The 17,479-nt window shown below is 53.9% G+C and overlaps 1 protein-coding gene across 1 annotated transcript; it reads left to right on the forward strand.

Moving 5' to 3' along the window:
* The first annotated feature begins 3,916 nt into the window (after window positions 1–3,916).
* Tnfaip2 (TNF alpha induced protein 2) lies at window positions 3,917–16,486 on the forward strand. Its single transcript, XM_032908488.1, has 12 exons — window positions 3,917–4,105; window positions 6,397–6,751; window positions 6,981–7,611; window positions 9,437–9,551; window positions 9,694–9,816; window positions 9,980–10,080; window positions 10,601–10,699; window positions 11,053–11,176; window positions 11,942–12,064; window positions 12,298–12,453; window positions 12,592–12,713; window positions 14,918–16,486. Exons 2-12 carry the CDS (start codon window positions 6,412–6,414, stop codon window positions 15,057–15,059), a joined length of 2,076 nt encoding a protein of 691 aa, XP_032764379.1. The 5' UTR covers window positions 3,917–4,105; window positions 6,397–6,411; the 3' UTR covers window positions 15,060–16,486.
* Window positions 16,487–17,479: the final 993 nt, after the last annotated feature.

Here is a 17,479-nt window from a genome sequence, read left to right on the forward strand (position 1 = left end):
TTTGAGTTCAGCGTCCCCAGCATCGCTATTCAGAGCAGCCAGTGTGCCCATCGAGGACAACAAAATACAGCCCATCTATAAAACACAGTATAATTGGGGTTGGGGATTTAGCTCAGTGGTTAGAGCGCTTGCCTAGGAAGCACAAGGCCCTGGGTTCGGTCCCCAGCTCCGAAAAAAAGAACCAAAAAAAAAAAAAAAAAAAAAGACACAGTATAATTAGAACCCACCTGTATCCACCTTAGTGCTGTGCTTTGAGATCGTTTATAACAATGTATCCTTCTGCAGTCAACCTGCTCAGAATTAGCTGACCTCTAAGAAAAATATTACAATCTTACTATACTTTGGACCACAAACATAATAAATTCTTGGGAGCTCAGTTGAATGCCGGCTTTGATTAGACTATCTTTCCTACTTCTCCTTTGTAACTATCAAGAGTCACTATCTAGGGGCAATGGGATCGCTTGTCCATTCACCCTAATGGGGAGCACACCAAAGTACAGATACAAAGTTCAGCGTGGTGACCCAATGAGTTTTATTGGGGTTATGACCAGGTGTGTGAGTGAGGGGGTCACTCTCCAGAGCAGAAACCACTCAAGACAGCTGTTATCACCAAAAGCTATCACCAGCATGGTGTCAGTTCATAGCTGAAGCTCATAGTGAACAACCTGTAGGAAGCTCAATAGGCTGGAGCGTAGATAGCTCAGGTGGTCTGAGGCTCTTCCAGGAAGTCTGACTGATTTGTTATTCTCAGGCAAATTTGGTTGATCTGTTTTTCCCAGGAGGCTCAGCTGTTGAAGGGTTTTCTAGGCAGCCTAGCTTATCTGAGAATATTTCTTAGCTGTTCTTACAGCTTACATGCATGCTTGAAGGAGAAGCATAGTGAGTCTGGTCAGTTTCAGGAACTTCCTGAAGCACTTCTGAGTTGTTTTAACTGTTTCTCTTAACCAGCTTCCCTGCCGGTTGGAACGTTCCACCTCCATAGAACATCCTGCACATGTACTGCATCCTTGGGAGCCTCTCTCCCAAACAAAGCTTTTAATCTTGAGTAAACCGCTGCACAGCAAACCCATTCAAAACAGTATTTGCGCGTGCGCTCGTGCAACAGGTCTTGGAGTGCTGGAAGCAGTGAACCACACTGTAAACAATGTCACAACCCTCCCCCAACCCGCAAAATGCCCACCCTCCCCCCTCTACTAAACGTGTTGCAAGCAACTTGTGATTACAGCTTGATAAAACCAGAATGTGACTTTGTGTGCTATTCTGAGTCAGTAGGATAAGAGAAAACATTATTTCTCCCCCTTCTGAGACTCCTGTAAAAGACACAGAGCAGAGCTGTTTGCTTCTTTTTGTTACATTTGCTGTGCTGTTCAGCATGGGGAGAAAGGCCTGTATTCGAAGCTCTCGTTTTTAGATTAGGACTCTCAAATTAGAATTTGTTTAGATTAGACCTATTCTAGATTAGACTATTAGAATGGAAAAGCCCCAAACTCTTTTGGATAAATCAGGTCCACTCCTGGGTAAATGACCCCAAGAGTTAGTCTTTCTCCCTTTACGAAGCATCACCACAGCAGCGCAAAGGAAAGGGGCTGCATCCACCCACTCACCAGATCCATGGAGCAGACACAGCCATGGATTGGGGAACCAGGGACACAGAGATACAAGGGAATGGGCAGTGGTTGTATAATGGAGACAACCATTATGTTTAGTTTTGCAGAGGGAAGAGTTCTGTGGAGCTGGAGAGACGGTTCAGTCGCTGAGGTTGCACTTGCAGAGCACCCATGTTGAGCAGCCTCACAACTGCCTGTAACTCCAGCTCCTCGGGAACCACGCCCTCTTGTGGACTCCTGAGCACCTGCACTCACATACAGATACACCCAGTGGGAAAAAAGTTCCATGGGGGGGGGGCATTGCCGCTGCACCTCAGTGTCAATGCACTTAATGCTAACAGCTAGAATGCCCAACACTGTTAGAATGGTGACTCTGTGTTATGCATATATTATAATTAAAAATATAAATAGAGAGCCTGCAAGGGCACATGCTTGTCTTTCCCAGCACCCAGGATGTAGAATAGGATTCTGGGCTCCAGGCCTTGGCTCTCAGCCAGGTGCTAGCCAGCAGGGCTTTGTGCTGGACTAGGAACCATTGCCAGCATACTCCTGGCTGCTGCACCAACTCTCAGGTGCTGGAGTTGGGGCCGAGATAGCAGCTTGCCAGGTAAGCTGGTCCAGATGCTTCCATCCCATGGGATCCATTTCTCGGCTGCCTTTGGGGGTGGGGGTGGGCTATGAAAAGGAGTTAAACTATCTCTGACCCTGAGAATCAACCGATCTTTGGCCCTCAGCTATCCAAATAGCCCGGTTTTCAAATTTCCTTTGTGTTGGGAAACTCACATGGGACCTTTGTCCCTCATCCTAAACTCTGACAGGGAAGTGCTTGGTGTGCCCATGTAAGATGGAGAGCATTGGCTTCTACTGACTGTGCTCTGAACAAGCGACTGTGGGCATCATGGGCAAGAATGGAAGTCCAACGTCTGTCCCACAGACGCCACAGGCTCTGAACAGGTGTGGGTTCTTGAAAGCCTGACTCCTCGCTCTTAGTCAGACCTGTGGAGTTTACCAACTATTTCCTAATCTGAAATTCGGAGTTGGATCAATAGAGCAGAGACTGGATAGACTCTGGGGAGGTCATACAATGTGTCAAGAGGCAGCTAGGAGGTGGTAGGCTGGGACCCTGGGTTCTCATTCTCCTTCGGTATTTGAATGTGATTGTGGGCACAATCTTAGGGTCTTGGTCTTCCCTGGGTGCCCTGTGGAGCAGAGGCAACCCCCCAGCTTAAGCCCTGGAGGCTCAATAGAAATGTCACCCATTAGGACCTCGGGGGGAAAAGAAGTGGCATGTGGTTTGTGGCTTGCGTTTTGAGACAGGCTCTCACTGTGTTGCCCTGGCTACCTGGAATTTGCTCTGTAGCCAAGGCTGACCTGGAACTTATGTCTACTCTGCCTCCCAAGTGCTGGGATTGAAGGTGTGCATCGCTCCTGCCAGGCATCCTTCTGGACTTGCCTTCTACAACCTACCAAGGTATAGGATGGAGAAGAGTCTTCTTAAACCTGGCACTCGGCCACTGCTCTCCAGGAGGAAGAGGAAGTTCTGGGTTTCCAGGGACAACCCCTAAACATAACCCACCCACTCAGCTGCCCTTCCCTCTCTCCTCAAAGCCCAGTGTTTAGGCTACCAGGGAAAGAAGAGAAGGCCCAAACAAAAGATGGGGAGGAGCCAAGCTCCAAGTATAGGCAAAAAAGAAGCTGGTGTCTAGCAGGGAAATTCCTGAGTGAGCCCATCTTTCAGGGGGCAGAAATTCCTAGGGGGTGAAACGTCCCCTTTCTGCACTAGCCTACAACCCTACCTTCCCCAAGGCAGACCCAGAGAAAAGACCAGCAGAAGGGAATCCTGAGACTCATGCCCAGCCCCAGTCTGGAAAATCTTGTCACTGGGAACCCCGGAGAAAGAGGCTCAGGTGAGGGCTGTCTGTTATTTCTGTTTGTGTGACATCTGGGTAAAGATGAAGGCGGGCCCCATCGCTGAAGGCTTGGTGATGGGAAGTCTTGAGAGGTTCCAGTACCAGTCGTGTGCCCACCCGCCTTAGGACACCTCCTCCAGGAAGCTTGCCTTACAAGCTTCCAAGGACACAGGGTTTGTCAGTGCGGTAACAGCACGTGGCAGAGGCGTTGAGGTGGGAGAGGGCACTCCCTATACCTAAGTAGGTACTGATTGTGTGACGCGAGACAGAGGCTCTGTGCGTGCGCCCCTGCTAAGTAGCCAATCAGAGACCGTGGTGGAACAACGGCTCGCCGCTCCTCTGATGCCCTTTCCCTAAGCACTGCACCCGGCCCACTCTTTCCAGGCCTTTGAGAACAGCAAATTGACCCCGCCCCTCTCTCTACAGGCCCGGCCCCGCCCCCAGCACTGGAATCGGCCGGGCCTAGGCGTCCGCCAGCGGATTTTCCGCGGTTGCGGCTGTTGGAGTAGGCGGAGCCTGGGCGGAGCCTGCGACTATTTTAGGCGGGTCCCTCCAGGGCCGGGACTAAGGCGTCCTGTCCTGGACACAGTAAGTGACCTCTGCCGCTGTGCTTCTGTCCCTACCACTCTGCATAGCTTTCCCTCCAGTCCTGACACAGAGTGTCGGACAGGATTCCGGGAGGGAATGGCCCTGAGTGGCCAAGGGAACACGGGCGGGATATTTCGAGGTCCCTTGACCTCCAGCATACCCACTGTTAGGGACATACAATCTTTACTCTGAGCCTCTCGCGCCAGAGTCCGGGGTCCCCGCGCGTAGCGAGGGGTTCTTACTGGATAAATATGGGTGTAAAGATGGGGACAAAAGCTAGGGAGTCTCAGGTTTACAAAACGAAGGTCCCAGCACCCGCGGGACTCCTGGTCCGGATGATCTCTTGTGGGGCAAGAGTCAGTAGATTGCAAGACCAGTGAGATTCTCTGTGGATTCTCTCTGTGGTGCTCAGAATTGAGGGAGGTGACAGCATCCAGCCACCAGATGCGGCCATCCCTTGTGCGTTTAGACTCCTCCCTGCCTCAGAGGGCCCAGTTTGGTGATGCTTTAAACAGCATCTCATCACTCCTGCCGCCTTCCCCCTCGGCATTCAGGATACAGGAGACTCACTCTATAAGGCCCATCCAGTGCCAAGCTCCTGGCTTGTGATTTTGCTGCATCCTCTGAACAGCACTGTGAGTAGGAATGAGTTAGGAGGGCTCATCATTTTACAAACGGGGAAAGTGAGACTTACTGAGGAAGGGTGTTGTTTAGCTCCAATGCTGGTGAGAGGTTTGGTGAGCCTACAACCTGGTCCTCCCTCTTGTTCCAATAGCCTCTGACACTGCGGGGCAACGGACGGGGGGTCCAGACAATCAAGTCAGTAGTTCCATCAGCCAGACCAGCCTTTATGGGTGTTTGCCATGCCAGTGGGATAGGTTGGCATGGACCCTAAAAACTGCTTGGTCCTGAGTGGTTAAAGAGAGAGGGTTCTCTCTGTTTGGGGCACCTGGTGAGGGTGGCAAGAGCTGGGGTAGAGGAGTCCTGGTTTCCTGTGTAATCAGGGTGCTCTACCCATGCCCCGGTTATGGGATAAGCCCCTCAGGAAATGGACTTGGGTAGCTGAGCCGGTGGAAGCAGAGGAGATGTGGGAAGGAGCCCTTAGAGTGGGCGGTGCCTGGGGCAAGCACCTCCCCTCTGCAGTTTCCCGTTTTCCTTTGGGATGGTGGGTCTTCCCACTTGCCTGGCCGAGCTGTTCCTGGATCACTCCAGGTCATTTTGATGAACGGAAGCTACAGCTTGGGTTTTTATTCTTGAGGGAAGGGACAGGGAGGCCACCTCCTGGTAATGGGTCACACCATTTACCAGTAAGGCCCTGGTCCTGCCCCCCCCTCCACTCTCCTCCACTTCCCCCAACCCCCTCCGAGTGCTAGCCATGTTTCCTCTGGTGATCTTCCTCACTCTGACAATCCACATACAGGAGAGGATGTGGAGGCCTGAGAAAAGCCGGTCCTATGAAGGAGATGCTCTGACCTCCAAGCTCAAGCTACTGACCACGAGATTATTTTGAGCTAAATAACATACTGGCTGGGGAGACAGGAGATGGGATGGGCACCCAGGAAGGGAGGGGAAACAGAAGGCTTTGTGAAATTGCATCACCCCGCTTGGAAACAAGCAGGGTAAGCTGCAAACCAGACGGCGTGCGTTCCATACTCAAGTGGCTGTGTGACCGCAGGAAGGCCTATGCTTTTGCTCACATGTAAAAAGGTTTCCTGGGGTCATTTGCTCAGGGTCTGGTCTGACCCCCTAATCCTAAAGCAGCATAACACAAGGGACAGGCTCTAGTCCTCTTGTGGTCCCAGGACAACAGCTGTATCTTTGCCCGTAGTATATTCCTGTGACCCCAAAGCTAATAAGACCCATGAAAGGAGGCAGAGGGAGGAGGCAGAGGCTGGTCTCGGTGGGTAGGCTCTGTGACCACTGCATGGCTGTGAAACCTTTAGACCTGTTCTTGCTGTCCCAAGGACTAGCAACCTGTGTCCTGTCTCCTTCCCAGAGTCTGGTGGGGTCAGAGAGGCTCTCACTTCTCATGGCCCTTTTCCTCCAGGAGGCTGCCCCCTCAGTCTGGACGCTCTGGAGCCTCCAGTCTCTTCCTTGCCTAGGGACAGTAGCTGTGAGCACTACCGTTCCTGTGGCCAAGGAGGGAGAAGGGTTGGGGACCAGGAGTCGAGGGGTTCTGGTGGTTTTACAGGAGAAGAGAGACGGGACATTGTTGGGGCTGTGAGTTGCTATGCACTCGGGTCCATACACTGTGACCTCTGGCATCTTCCTTTTCCATCTCCAACCTGCAGGCCTGAGCCAGGGTGATGCTGAAGATGGTGACTTTCTTCCAAGGGCTTCCTGGCCAGCAGTCAGTGCCAGGGACCCTGGACCTCCCTGGAAGCCCCCAAAAGCCACGCTCCACATCCGAGGCAGGATCAGAGACCTCCATGTCTGAGGCTTCCTCTGAGGACCTGATACCGTCTCAGGAGGCTCCTGAAGGGGAGGAGGAGTCTGCGAAGAAGAAGGAGAAGAAATCCAAAGGACTGGCCAATATGTTCAGTGTCTTCACCAAAGGGAAAAAGAAGAAAAAGGACCAGCCCAGATTATCAGATCCGGAGGTGCAGCCCAAGTCCAGGCCCGAGGAAGCTGGTCCACTGCCCACAGGTAGGCTGTGGCCGCAGCTGGGGCTGGAGTGGGACAAATGAGCTGCTCCAGGTTTGTGCCACTCAGCCAGGACAGTGGGCAGGTGAGATAGCTAAGCCAGTCACCAGTCTGGGGAGAGGGGGTTCTCTGCATCAGCCCTGTCTGGGAAATTGGCCTCTTCCCTGGGATCACAGCCTCTTCCTTGTCCCCGGGGGTGTTTGTCGGCCTAATGCAGATTTCTGCGTTTTAGTGGAGGAGCTCAAAGAGGCCCTGGAGCTCGGGCGGCTGGAGGTGGCGTGGCAGGTGCTGGCTTTGGAGCGGCAGCTCGAGGCTGCTGCGGCGGCAGGTGGCACGAGCGACGAGGAGCTGGTGTGGCGGCAGAGCAAGGTGGAGGCGCTGTATGTACTGCTGCGCGACCAGGTGCTCAGGGTGCTGCGGCGGCCGCTGGAGGCGGCACCCGAGCGGCTGAGCCAGGCGCTGGCAGTGGTGTCGCAGGAGGAGCTGGAAGACCGCCGGGCGTCCCGGGGACCTTTGGCAACTGCACTAGCAATCACACGCCCGCGGCGATGGCTGCAGCTGTGGAGGGGCGTCGTGGCGGAGGTAGCAGCCGAGCGTCTGGACGCGCAGCCCGCCTTTGTGCCCGAGGGCCGCTCCGAGGCGGAGAACAGATTCCTGCACATGGGCCGCACCATGAGGGAGGACATGGAGGTGGTGGTGGAGCGGCTGAAACCGCTGTTCCCCGAAGAGTTCAACGTTGTGCACACCTACGCAGAGAGCTACCACGAACACTTCGCCACCCACCTGTGCACCTTGGCGCAGTTCGAGCTATGTGAAAGGGACACCTACTTGCTGCTCCTCTGGGTGCAGAACTTCTACCCCAAGTGAGCAGTGCTCGTGGGTGGGGTGTGTCCCCTCTTCAGGGAGGGGTGCCGAGACACCAGAGCCAGAAGACAGGAGCTGAAAGCCAGCGTTGGGGTGAAGGGAGAGAGTTGGGAATTGTATCCAACAGGTTGGCTTTGCTCTTCTGTTTCCTGAACCTTTCCCATTCTGTGGCTGGGCAAAGGGAGGCATAGAAGACAGATTCTGTTATTCATTCTCTAGGAGGCCTGCCCCTCTCAGCAGAGCAGGGATGAAATCAAGCAGGAGGGGCTGTGACAGAGACACGGGGGAGTCCAGAGCATGGGGCTTGAGAAGAGACCTGGTCTGGGGGAGTCAGGCAATCTGATGTATTGAGTCAGTTCACATTTTAATGGGCGTACAGTCAGGCCAGGAGGGGACAGAACATTCAAGAAGGAGTGGGGAGGTTGGCATTCCAGCCAAGGAGGGTGGCATACAGGCAGCTGAGCTGAGCTGGTGCTTCACAACCCCACAAGCAAGAGAGGTAGCAACAGCGGAGTAGCATCAGGTGTCCCTCTCAAGGAACCTATCAGATAGAATCGCCCTGGGAGCCCACTGAGGTCTGAGCACCTCAGGTGGGAAGGAGGCCGGCTGTGCCAAAGGTGAGCACAAAGTTGGCAGTCAGCTGGGTCAAGCCTCCAGCATCCTTAGATTGGCCCAGACTCCATGGATCCCAGAGTGTGCCCATCATCCACACCACCTGGGGGAGAGTGACTTGTGGAAATGTCACAGCACTAGAACCAGGGATTCTTACTGATTCCTCAGACCTGAGTGTAAAGTCTGCAGGAGGAAAGGCTGGGGTTATCAGTGGAGTAGGCAGTGTGTGCACAGTTTGGCGCTGAGCCAGCCTGGGGATGGGGACAGGGCAGAGCTGGCAGAGAAAGGACACAAGAGAGGTGGTAGGTGACAAATCAGCAGGACACAGGGAAAACCCGGCAGGGACTTCCAAAGATAGCTGGGCTCCGATGTAGTTCCTGCTGGTTTGTCCTGACTCACCAGGGGTGCCAGGCAATCATGCCCCTGCCTGGTCACCTTCCAGCCTCTGTGACATTCTGGGGTCTCCTGACTTGGGGTGTAGCTGCAAAGCAGGAAGCTGAGGCTAGCCCGAACCTAGAGTCCAAGGGAGGCATGCTGAGGCCCAGGAGGACCGAAGTGTGACTCAATGCATCCAGACCGCTGAAGGGCACAGGGAGGGTCCTTCTTAAGGCTCTAGGCAAACAAAAGGCCTTTAGGAAGTGCCAAGGCGGGGCAGGTCCCCTGAGAACTCTGGGCCACTTGAGGCACCAAGAGAGCTCCACGGGGTTGTTCCAGGGCAGCCCTTCTCATTCACCTCCTGAGGCTGGTGTGGTAGGAGTGGTAGGACTGGCTTGCAGGGCCAGTGGGGTCAGAAGCTGTGCTGAATCTGTGTAAAAGGGGAGGCCCAGTTGACAGAGATCAGATTTGAAAGGCAGCTATGGGGTGAAGGCATTGTTGAGAGCCAGGTCAGAGGCCGAGGCTGAGGGGAGGAGGAAGCTCCTTCAGAAATCTGGGCAAGGAAGGATGGAGGGCTGGTGGGGTGCAGAGCAATCTCCAGGCTGAGAGGTCAGGGGGAGGAGCTAGTTTAAAACAGGAGAAAGTAGATGAAGAGGCGGGGAAGAAGAGGCGGGATGACTGCAGCCGGAACTAAATGAGTCTGGTCTTACATGAAGAGCCCCCCCACTCCGCCCCCACCCAGGGATTAGAAGCTGAGAGGCGTCCGCCACGGCAGTGGGCTAAGCCACAGGGATGCTGCTGGGGTGTGTTCTCACGCCAGTGTCTCTCTGCCCGCAGTGATATTCTCAACAGCCCTAAGTTGGCACAGGAGCTCCAGGGTATCAGGCTTGGGAGCCTCCTGCCCCCAAAGCAGATCCGACTGCTGGAGGCCGTGTTCCTGTCCAATGAGGTGGTGAGTCCAAATGGTCAGGGCCAGGGAGGGCCTGGTGGAGAGAGAAGGGAAGAGCAGAGGGACACAGGGACCCCAGAGTGACAGACTCCGAATGGGCTTGGCGACAGGCTTAGTGCTACCGTGACCTGCGTCTTTCCCCTAGACCAATGTGAAGCAGCTCATGACCCGGGCTTTGGAGCTAGAGTCTCAGCGCTGGGCCCAGGATGTGGCTCCCCAGAGCCTGGATGGCCGCCGTCACAGTGAATTGGCCATCGACATTCTCCAGGTACCCTCAGGCCCAGGGTGCACAGGGACAGCCACAGCTTTAGTGGGGGGAGGAGGAACCTCAGAGCTCCAGCCCCATGCTCCCGCATGCACTCCTCCCATGGTCTGCCCCTGCCCAGTCCAGAGCGGGGTGGGCAGCCATGCTCACCCACTGCTCCTTGCAGATCATTTCACAAGGCCAGACCAAGGCTGAGAACATCACTTCCGATGTGGGGATGCAGATTAAGCAGTTGCTACTGGTGGAGCTGGCTGCGCTACTGAGGAGGTAGGTGTGTCTACAGCACACCCGGTCCCCAGCACCAATGAGCCCTCCTTGTGCTTAGAGTGGGGGATCCAGGCTAAGTCAGTCCTTCCCCACCCTCATCAAGTGCAGCACAGGGTCCTCTGCCTGTCCCCGAATCCAGGGCACCCGGCAGAGTAGTTTGTAGCTTCAAAGAAGACACCGTGAGGAATTGAGGCTCCTGCCACCCCTTCCCATGATACCCTCAGAATTCACTTGTTTTCCTCTCCACTTCTGAGAACACCACCAGCCCAGGCCTTCCAGTTCTAGAGAGGGACTGGGGAAGAGGAGGGATCTGGAGATAGAGTGCAGACCCCAGAGTCAGGCAGCCTTTTCTCATATGCCTCCCCACAGGGCCCTGGCTCCTCTGGTCTCAGGTTCTGCAACTTGTAATATGATGTTTAGGAGCTTACGGCCCTTCCCAGCAACCCGCAGACCAAGGGAGTGGCTCATGCCGTCTTGGTGCTTGAACTGCTCCTGAAAGTGCCCCTTCTGGTTTTGTCAGCTACCAGCGTGTCTTTGATGAGTTTCTAGAGAAAAGCAAACTGCTGAGAAATTATAGAGTCAACATCATCGCCAACATCAACAACTGCCTGTCCTTCCGGTGAGAGTGCTGGGCAGATTTGCCTTAACGGAAAGGCAGGACAGATGGGAGGTGGGGCAGAGAGGGGGAATGAAGGGTCAGGAGGCTGTGAGGAAATGACTATGCCAGGAGCAGCCACAGCTGCGGGGTGGTATGCTGAAGGAGTCGCCAGGATGCCACTGACTTATATATGAGTTTAGCCTTATGATAGAACGGTGAGGCAGAAGACAAAGGGTGGAGAGCTGGAGATCTGCCAAGGGAAGGGCAGAAGGGGACAGGAAACTGCTAAGCCTAAGTAGGAGGACTGGTCCAAGGACCAGTGTGAGCAATGCTGCAGGCTGAGCAGACTGACCGCCTTCCGTTGCTCTCTCCAGGACTTCTGTGGAACAGAGGTGGCAGATACCTCAGGATTCTCTGAATCGTCTGGTGGAGCCTTTGAAAGACCTCAAGGCTCACGGCTTCGACACCCTGCTCCAGAGCCTATTTTCAGACCTGAAGGTATCAGGAACCCCATTCTTCCCTGCCTTCCCCCTTGAAGCCTGGCACAGGAGGGAAGATGGGGAAGGGGGTGGTGGAAGCTTCCCCCCCCAACCCCCGCCTCAGACCTGTGGGAGGCACAGCTGTGGAGATGCAGTGTTGCTGGGGATGTCCCAGTAATGGCCCCCTGAAGTGCTCTCTGGCTGGTGCACCTCACATCCTGACTCTGCCTTGGCCTGAAAGGGCCACGGGGCTGGGGGCATCTGGGGAAGACTGAGTCCCCTCTCCACCCCATTCCTGGCTCCCAGCTCCTGGAGCTCAGGACCTCTGATAGCTAGCTTCCATCTTGGGGGTGGGACGGGGAATACTCAGAAAGCATAGGAGAGGTTCCCTGCTCAGGCTCAGGCCTGAGGGGTAAAGGGCAGCCAATGGGTAAGGAAAACCCGTAGGGTGACCCTGGATGCCCTGGCACAGGGCTCAGCCCAGCCAAGCACAAGGCCTTGTTTATGCTGGAATTTATTTATTTAAGAGGGAGGCAGTGGAAGAGACCTCAGGGCTGCAGACAGCCTCATTCTGGCTCTCCTGAGCCACAGCTGGGTGACCTTGGCAAAAGGGTACACGCAGACTGCCTCTGCTTCCGATCTGAGAGCAGGGGCCTGACAGGCAGCCAGCTCCTGGAAAGCCCTTGGGACCCTGCTGGTCATGAGTGTCTATGTGAGGGTGTCTGCGCTTAGCCGCCCTTCCTTTCTGGGTGTGACCAGACATCCTGCCTCTCGCCTGTCACAGCCACTGTTTAAGAAGTTCACACAGACCCGCTGGGCAAAGCCAGTTGAGACCCTGGAGGAAATCATCGCTACTGTGGGCGTCAGCCTGCCCGAATTCTCAGAGCTGCAGGACTGTTTCCGGGAGGTGAGGACCGGGGCTTGGGGGAAGTCTGGACCCCCACGCCAACTAGCGGTGTCCATACCCTATACCCACACATGTTCACACAAGCACACAGAAATGCAGGCACCCAAGCTCACCCTTTGGCCTGTATGTAGCCCTGGGTTTTTGCCTTGGAAGCTTCAATTCGGGGGAGGAGATGGGCCCCTAGGGGTAGGTATTAGCGGATGGCTCACTCCCTCTGGCATCTGCCTGCCCAGGAGCTCATGGAGGCCGTGCACCTGCACCTGGTAAAGGAATACATCATCCGGCTCAGCAAACGGCGCCTGGTCCTCAAGACCGCAGAGCAGCAGCAGCAGCTGGCAAAGCACATCCTCGCCAATGCGGACACCATTCAGCACTTCTGCACTGAGAATGTGAGCACCCCCACCAACCCCCAGAGCCCCGGACAACCCCATGGAACCCCTCCGAGCCCGGGCACCTACTGCTCTAAGTATCTCCTAGTGTCCCTTGGGGAAAGGGGCATCACCCTCCAACCGGCCCTCTCCCTTCAGGGCTCCACTGCAACCTGGCTGCACGCTGCCCTCCCTACGATCTCTGAGATTATTCGCCTGCAAGATCCCAGTGCCATCAAGATCGAGGTGGCCACATATGCCACTTGGTACCCCGACTTCAGGTGAGCCCTTAGAAGCTCTCAGGAAATGGTTTGCCAGGTCCCACAGTGGTCTGAGCATGCTGGGACTAGAGGCTCTTCATGACCCACTCAACTGTTAAGGCACCAACAAGGTGGGGCTATGATGTCTGACCTATACTAGGTGCTACCTTCGTGCCAGACACCGTGCTAGGAACCCAAGCATTTGACATTATCGGAGCCCATAAAGGCGTGCACTGCTTATCACTTGCTTGCACCTGAGGACTAGGGAGCTGAGGGAACGTGACCAGATAGCATAACTCATCGTGACAAGGTCATCACTCATGTGCTGAGCCTTGTGTGATAGTGCAATTCAACAAGGAAAGTGAGTCCAGGATCCTGCTCAGCCTCCAGGTGACTGTGTCTTACACCCTCATGTTCCTGCCAAGGTCCTGCCTGAGGACCTGGTGAACCAGGGACAGTGATCCTTCTTAGACCGGGTCCTCTGATACGAAAGTTTGAATTGGTCTTGACTCCGGTTGACCTAGCTTAGCCTAGTCCAGCTGTGGCTGACCCACTCTACCTGTTCATTCATCTATCCCAGTTGACCCACTCCACCTGTTCATTCATCTATCCCAGTTGACCCACTCCACCTGTTCATTCATCTATCCCAGTTGACCCACTCCACCTGTTCATTCATCTATCCCAGTTGACCCACTCCACCTGTTCATTCATCTATCCCAGTTGACCCCTCCACCTGTTCATTCATCTATCCCAGCTGACCACTCCACCTGTTCATTCATCTATCCCAGCTGACCACTCCACCTGTTCATTCATCTATCCCAGTTGACCCATTCCACCTTTTCATCTATCCCAGCTGACCCACTCCACCTGTTCATTCATCTATCCCAGCTGACCACTCTACCTGTTCATTCATCTATCCCAGTTGACCCACTCCACCTGTTATCTACCCCAGCTGACCCACTCCACCTGTTCATTCATCTATCACAGCTGACCACTCCACCTGTTCATTCATCTATCCCAGCTGACCTACTCCACCTGTTCATTCATCTATCCCAGCTGACCACTCCACCTGTTCATTCATCTATCCCAGTTGACCCATTCCACCTTTTCATCTATCCCAGCTGACCTACTCCACCTGTTTATTCATCTGTCTACATATATTGACCTATACCCACAAAGCCCCTGTCCACCTATCTACTGGTCCATCCACTAATCTATGTGCTTACCCACTCTCCTTTAATCCATATATCTGTCTACCTGTCTGCCCACTTCCCCCTGTAGTTATCTATCTGTCCTCTCTGTCCTCTGCTTATCCATTTATCCACTCTTCTGTTCTGTCCATTCTTCTAGTTAACCTATCCATCTTCTACTCACTTACTCCCAACCTGTCCATCCATCCATCCATTGTCCATCCATCCATCGTCCATATATCACCCTTCCATGCATTTACCCATCCATCCATCCATCCACCCTTCTATGCAGTTACCCATCTATCCATCCATACATCCATCCATCCATTTATCCACCCTTCCATGCAATTACCCCTCTGTCCATCCATCCACCCACCCTTCTATGCAATTACCCATTCATCCATCTGTCCATACATCCATACATCCATCTGTTCATCTATCCATCTGTCCATCCATCTATCCATCCATCTGTTCACACATCCATCTGTCCATCCATCCATCCACCCACCCACCCACCCATCCGCTCTTCCATGCAGTTACCCATCCATCATTCATTGTACTATCTCCCCTGATCCCACTGACAGCCATTGGCCAGTATTCTAAATACTACTCTCTGCTGCAGGATGCAGTGAGGCACTGGGCAAGATGGGTCCCGGTCCTCTCCCTGTAGCTTAACAGCCTGCTTGAAGGCTAACCGTGATGAGACAATCAGACGGAAAGAAAATTCCAAGTTCTAGAGTTCAATCATCCTGAATTACAGGGGCTGCTGACCAGAGAGTGCAAAGCCACTTAGACACATGACATTTAGCTGAAACTTAAAGATTGGGAAGGAGTTGGCCACCTCAAGGGTGTGAGGAGAAACATTCTGGGGTAACAGCCAGTGCAAATTAGGGTCTGGTGGGCTGGAGAAGGGAAGAGCCAAGGAGGGCAAGGCTGCCTCCTGGGCAGAGCAGCTGGCTGCAGGCTCTGTGCAGGGTCTATGAACACGGGTGTTTGTGACCATCGGGCTAACCAGGTGCACTCTCTCCTTGCCAGCAAAGGCCACCTGAACGCCATCCTGGCTATCAAGGGCAATCTACCAAGCAGTGAAGTCAGGAGCATCCGGAACATACTGGACATCAACACAGGAGTGCAGGAGCTTTCCAGGCCCCTGTTCTCACTTATAAAAGTTACTTAGCTTTTCCAAAGGTCTGATATGCTAATGAGACCCAGGGAACATCAGGCACCACTCCAGCTGGGGATGTTCAATGGCCCCAGCTCCGTGACCCCAGCTCCCACATTCTGCTGCTGCTTCTGCCCAGCCCTGGCTCTGGAACAAGATCTGGCAGCCATGATTGGACAGATGCTGGTCCAGTGGGGTCCAGACCCCACTAAAGGGAGTTGACGTGTGAGCATGTGAGAGACTTCTTGCCAGTGATTATTCGTCTTGGGTAGAGCGACCTTTGCCTTCCTACACTGTAGTCTGCCTTTTAACGGCCTGAGTAGCCCCGTCCAGCTCCCTAGGGCCAGGGGCAAAGCCTCATCCCATTCCCTTCAGCCCAGGGCTGCCATGGGAGAGAACTGAGAACAAGGGAAGACGGGAGAGATGGTATCCTGGGAGGAGGCTTGTGACGTGACAATGACAGAGCTAGACCCTGCCAAGTGGCTCCTGGTACCACTCAGCTAGGAGGACTCTCCTACTCACTTCCCATGGGCTGCCCCTCTGTGTGTATATGTGTGGGGAGTGACCCCAGAAGCCTTGGCAGAGCAGGGACCTCCTGGGTTCTCTCAGATTGAATCTTCTCCCATCTAGGAATAAGCCAGAGGGCTGCCTTTGTGGGGCCCACCCTCTGAAGTCTGGTGGGAATGCAGGGGTCTGGCCAGGGCTTTATTAGCTTCCTGTGGGTGCTGTACTAAGTTCCCGCACCAAGTGGTTTTGAACTTTTCCTTCAGTTCTGCAAATCAGAAGTCTGATATAGGACTGAAATCTAAATGTGGTCAGGGCCCACTGTTTCTCGAAGCCCCAGGGAGAGGCATTTCCTGGTCTTTCCCAGTCTTGAGAGGTCGCCCACTTTTGTTTTTGGTCTGAGGTCCTTCTGCCTTCAGAGCCAGGGACAGGCTACATATGTCCCTCGTGCCACCAGTCTCCACTGGTTCGGATCCCACTGTGACCGCAGTGAATCTGCCTGGAGATTAAGCAGCAGCCTCGATTCGGGCCGTTAACTCCTGTCACCCAGTAGTCATTGGCCATGGGGACCAGAGTATCCCGCGGGGTCTATCCTGGAAAACAGGAACACGGTTTGCCAGCAAGGCACCTGCTACACCACAGACCCTGCTCCCGTCCAGCCATGAAAGCCTTGCTCAGCCCTGACCCAGGCTTGCTTCCTCATGGTTCGAGGCTGGGATCTGAAGTCTCTCCTCTGTCCCCTTTCCCAGGTACTTGCTTTACCAAGCTGGCCAGGGCAAGCAATGCACACAGCCTTTGTACACTTGTAGACGTTAGCTTGTCGATGACATTAATATTGTGAATTATTTTTATAGTGTTGATTTTGTATGCATGTACTCAGGACAGAATCCAGAGATTTTATATATATATAGCTTGATATAAAACAGATTTCATAAGTGGCTGTAGAGTGGTTTATTTGGGGAATTACAAAGTTGGGGGAGGGATTGAACTGTCTTCTAGCAGCTTCTTCAACTTCTTTTTTTTTTTTTTTTTTTTTTTTTGGTTCTTTTTTTTTTTTTCGGAGCTGGGGACCGAACCCAGGGCCTTGCGCTTCCTAGGCAAGCGCTCTACCACTGAGCTAAATCCCCAACCCCGCTTCTTCAACTTCCTATGTCTGCAAACCCTCTCTCCTTCAGTTCTGGTTCATAGTCACAGTCCTGGCTTCCCAGCTCCTGGGGTCCAGCCTATAGGATGTTTGTCCCCTTCAGATTTAGACTTACTAGAAGTTGGCAACTGGTCGTCCTGAGGCTGTGGGGCAGAGCTGGTAGGAAAGTGAGGTGTGGGCTGCCGTCTGTTGACTCCATGTTTGGACTCATTGAACAAGAAGTTGCTGGTTTATGTGCAGTGGGAAGGACAGGATGGCCTCCTCCCCTGCATCCCAGTCTGGACCTAGGATTTGAGGCAGAGCAGAGTCTCTAGGGAGTAAGGGAACATAACAAACCCTTTCCACAGAGTTCAAGAATTCAGGGGTGTGGTGAGGAATTGGTGTGCCCTTCCCCGTGTCCTAATGAAGGACATGTGGTGTTTATTTGTGTGTGTGTGTGTGTGTGTGTGTGTGTGTGTGTGTGTGTCTGTGTCTGTGTCTGTGTCTGTGTCTGTGTGTCTTGCTGAAGAATTCCATGGGATGGGGATGGGATGAATCCCACCATGAAGAGGGAAGACAGGCTCTCTGGAGAGCACAAGGGTGGCTGGGCCAGATCCCTCCGTGCCATGCCACCAGCTGCAGACCTGCGCCGGTCGAGTCTCCCTCACAGAGCCCAGGGAATTGGGGTCAGACATTCCTACCTCACCTGGAACCTCCCACCAGGATCAGAGGAGACCTTTTGGCTGAAGACCAAGAGGAAACTAAGCTTCTGGGTCAGATGATCACACAGCACACGGAGCCCCAGAGG

This window comes from Rattus rattus, chromosome 7, assembly GCF_011064425.1.
Source record: "Rattus rattus isolate New Zealand chromosome 7, Rrattus_CSIRO_v1, whole genome shotgun sequence".
Lineage (NCBI taxonomy): Eukaryota > Metazoa > Chordata > Mammalia > Rodentia > Muridae > Rattus > Rattus rattus.

Excerpts from the sequence above, each read along its gene's own strand:
- Tnfaip2 (XM_032908488.1), top strand. The coding sequence starts at position 6,412 with ATGCTGAAGATGGTGACTTTCTTCCAAGGGCTTCCTGGCCAGCAGTCA. Across the intron at positions 10,081-10,600 it reads CTGGCTGCGCTACTGAGGAG|CTACCAGCGTGTCTTTGATG; the intron begins GTAGGTGTGTCT and ends TGGTTTTGTCAG. Across the intron at positions 11,177-11,941 it reads GCCTATTTTCAGACCTGAAG|CCACTGTTTAAGAAGTTCAC; the intron begins GTATCAGGAACC and ends CGCCTGTCACAG.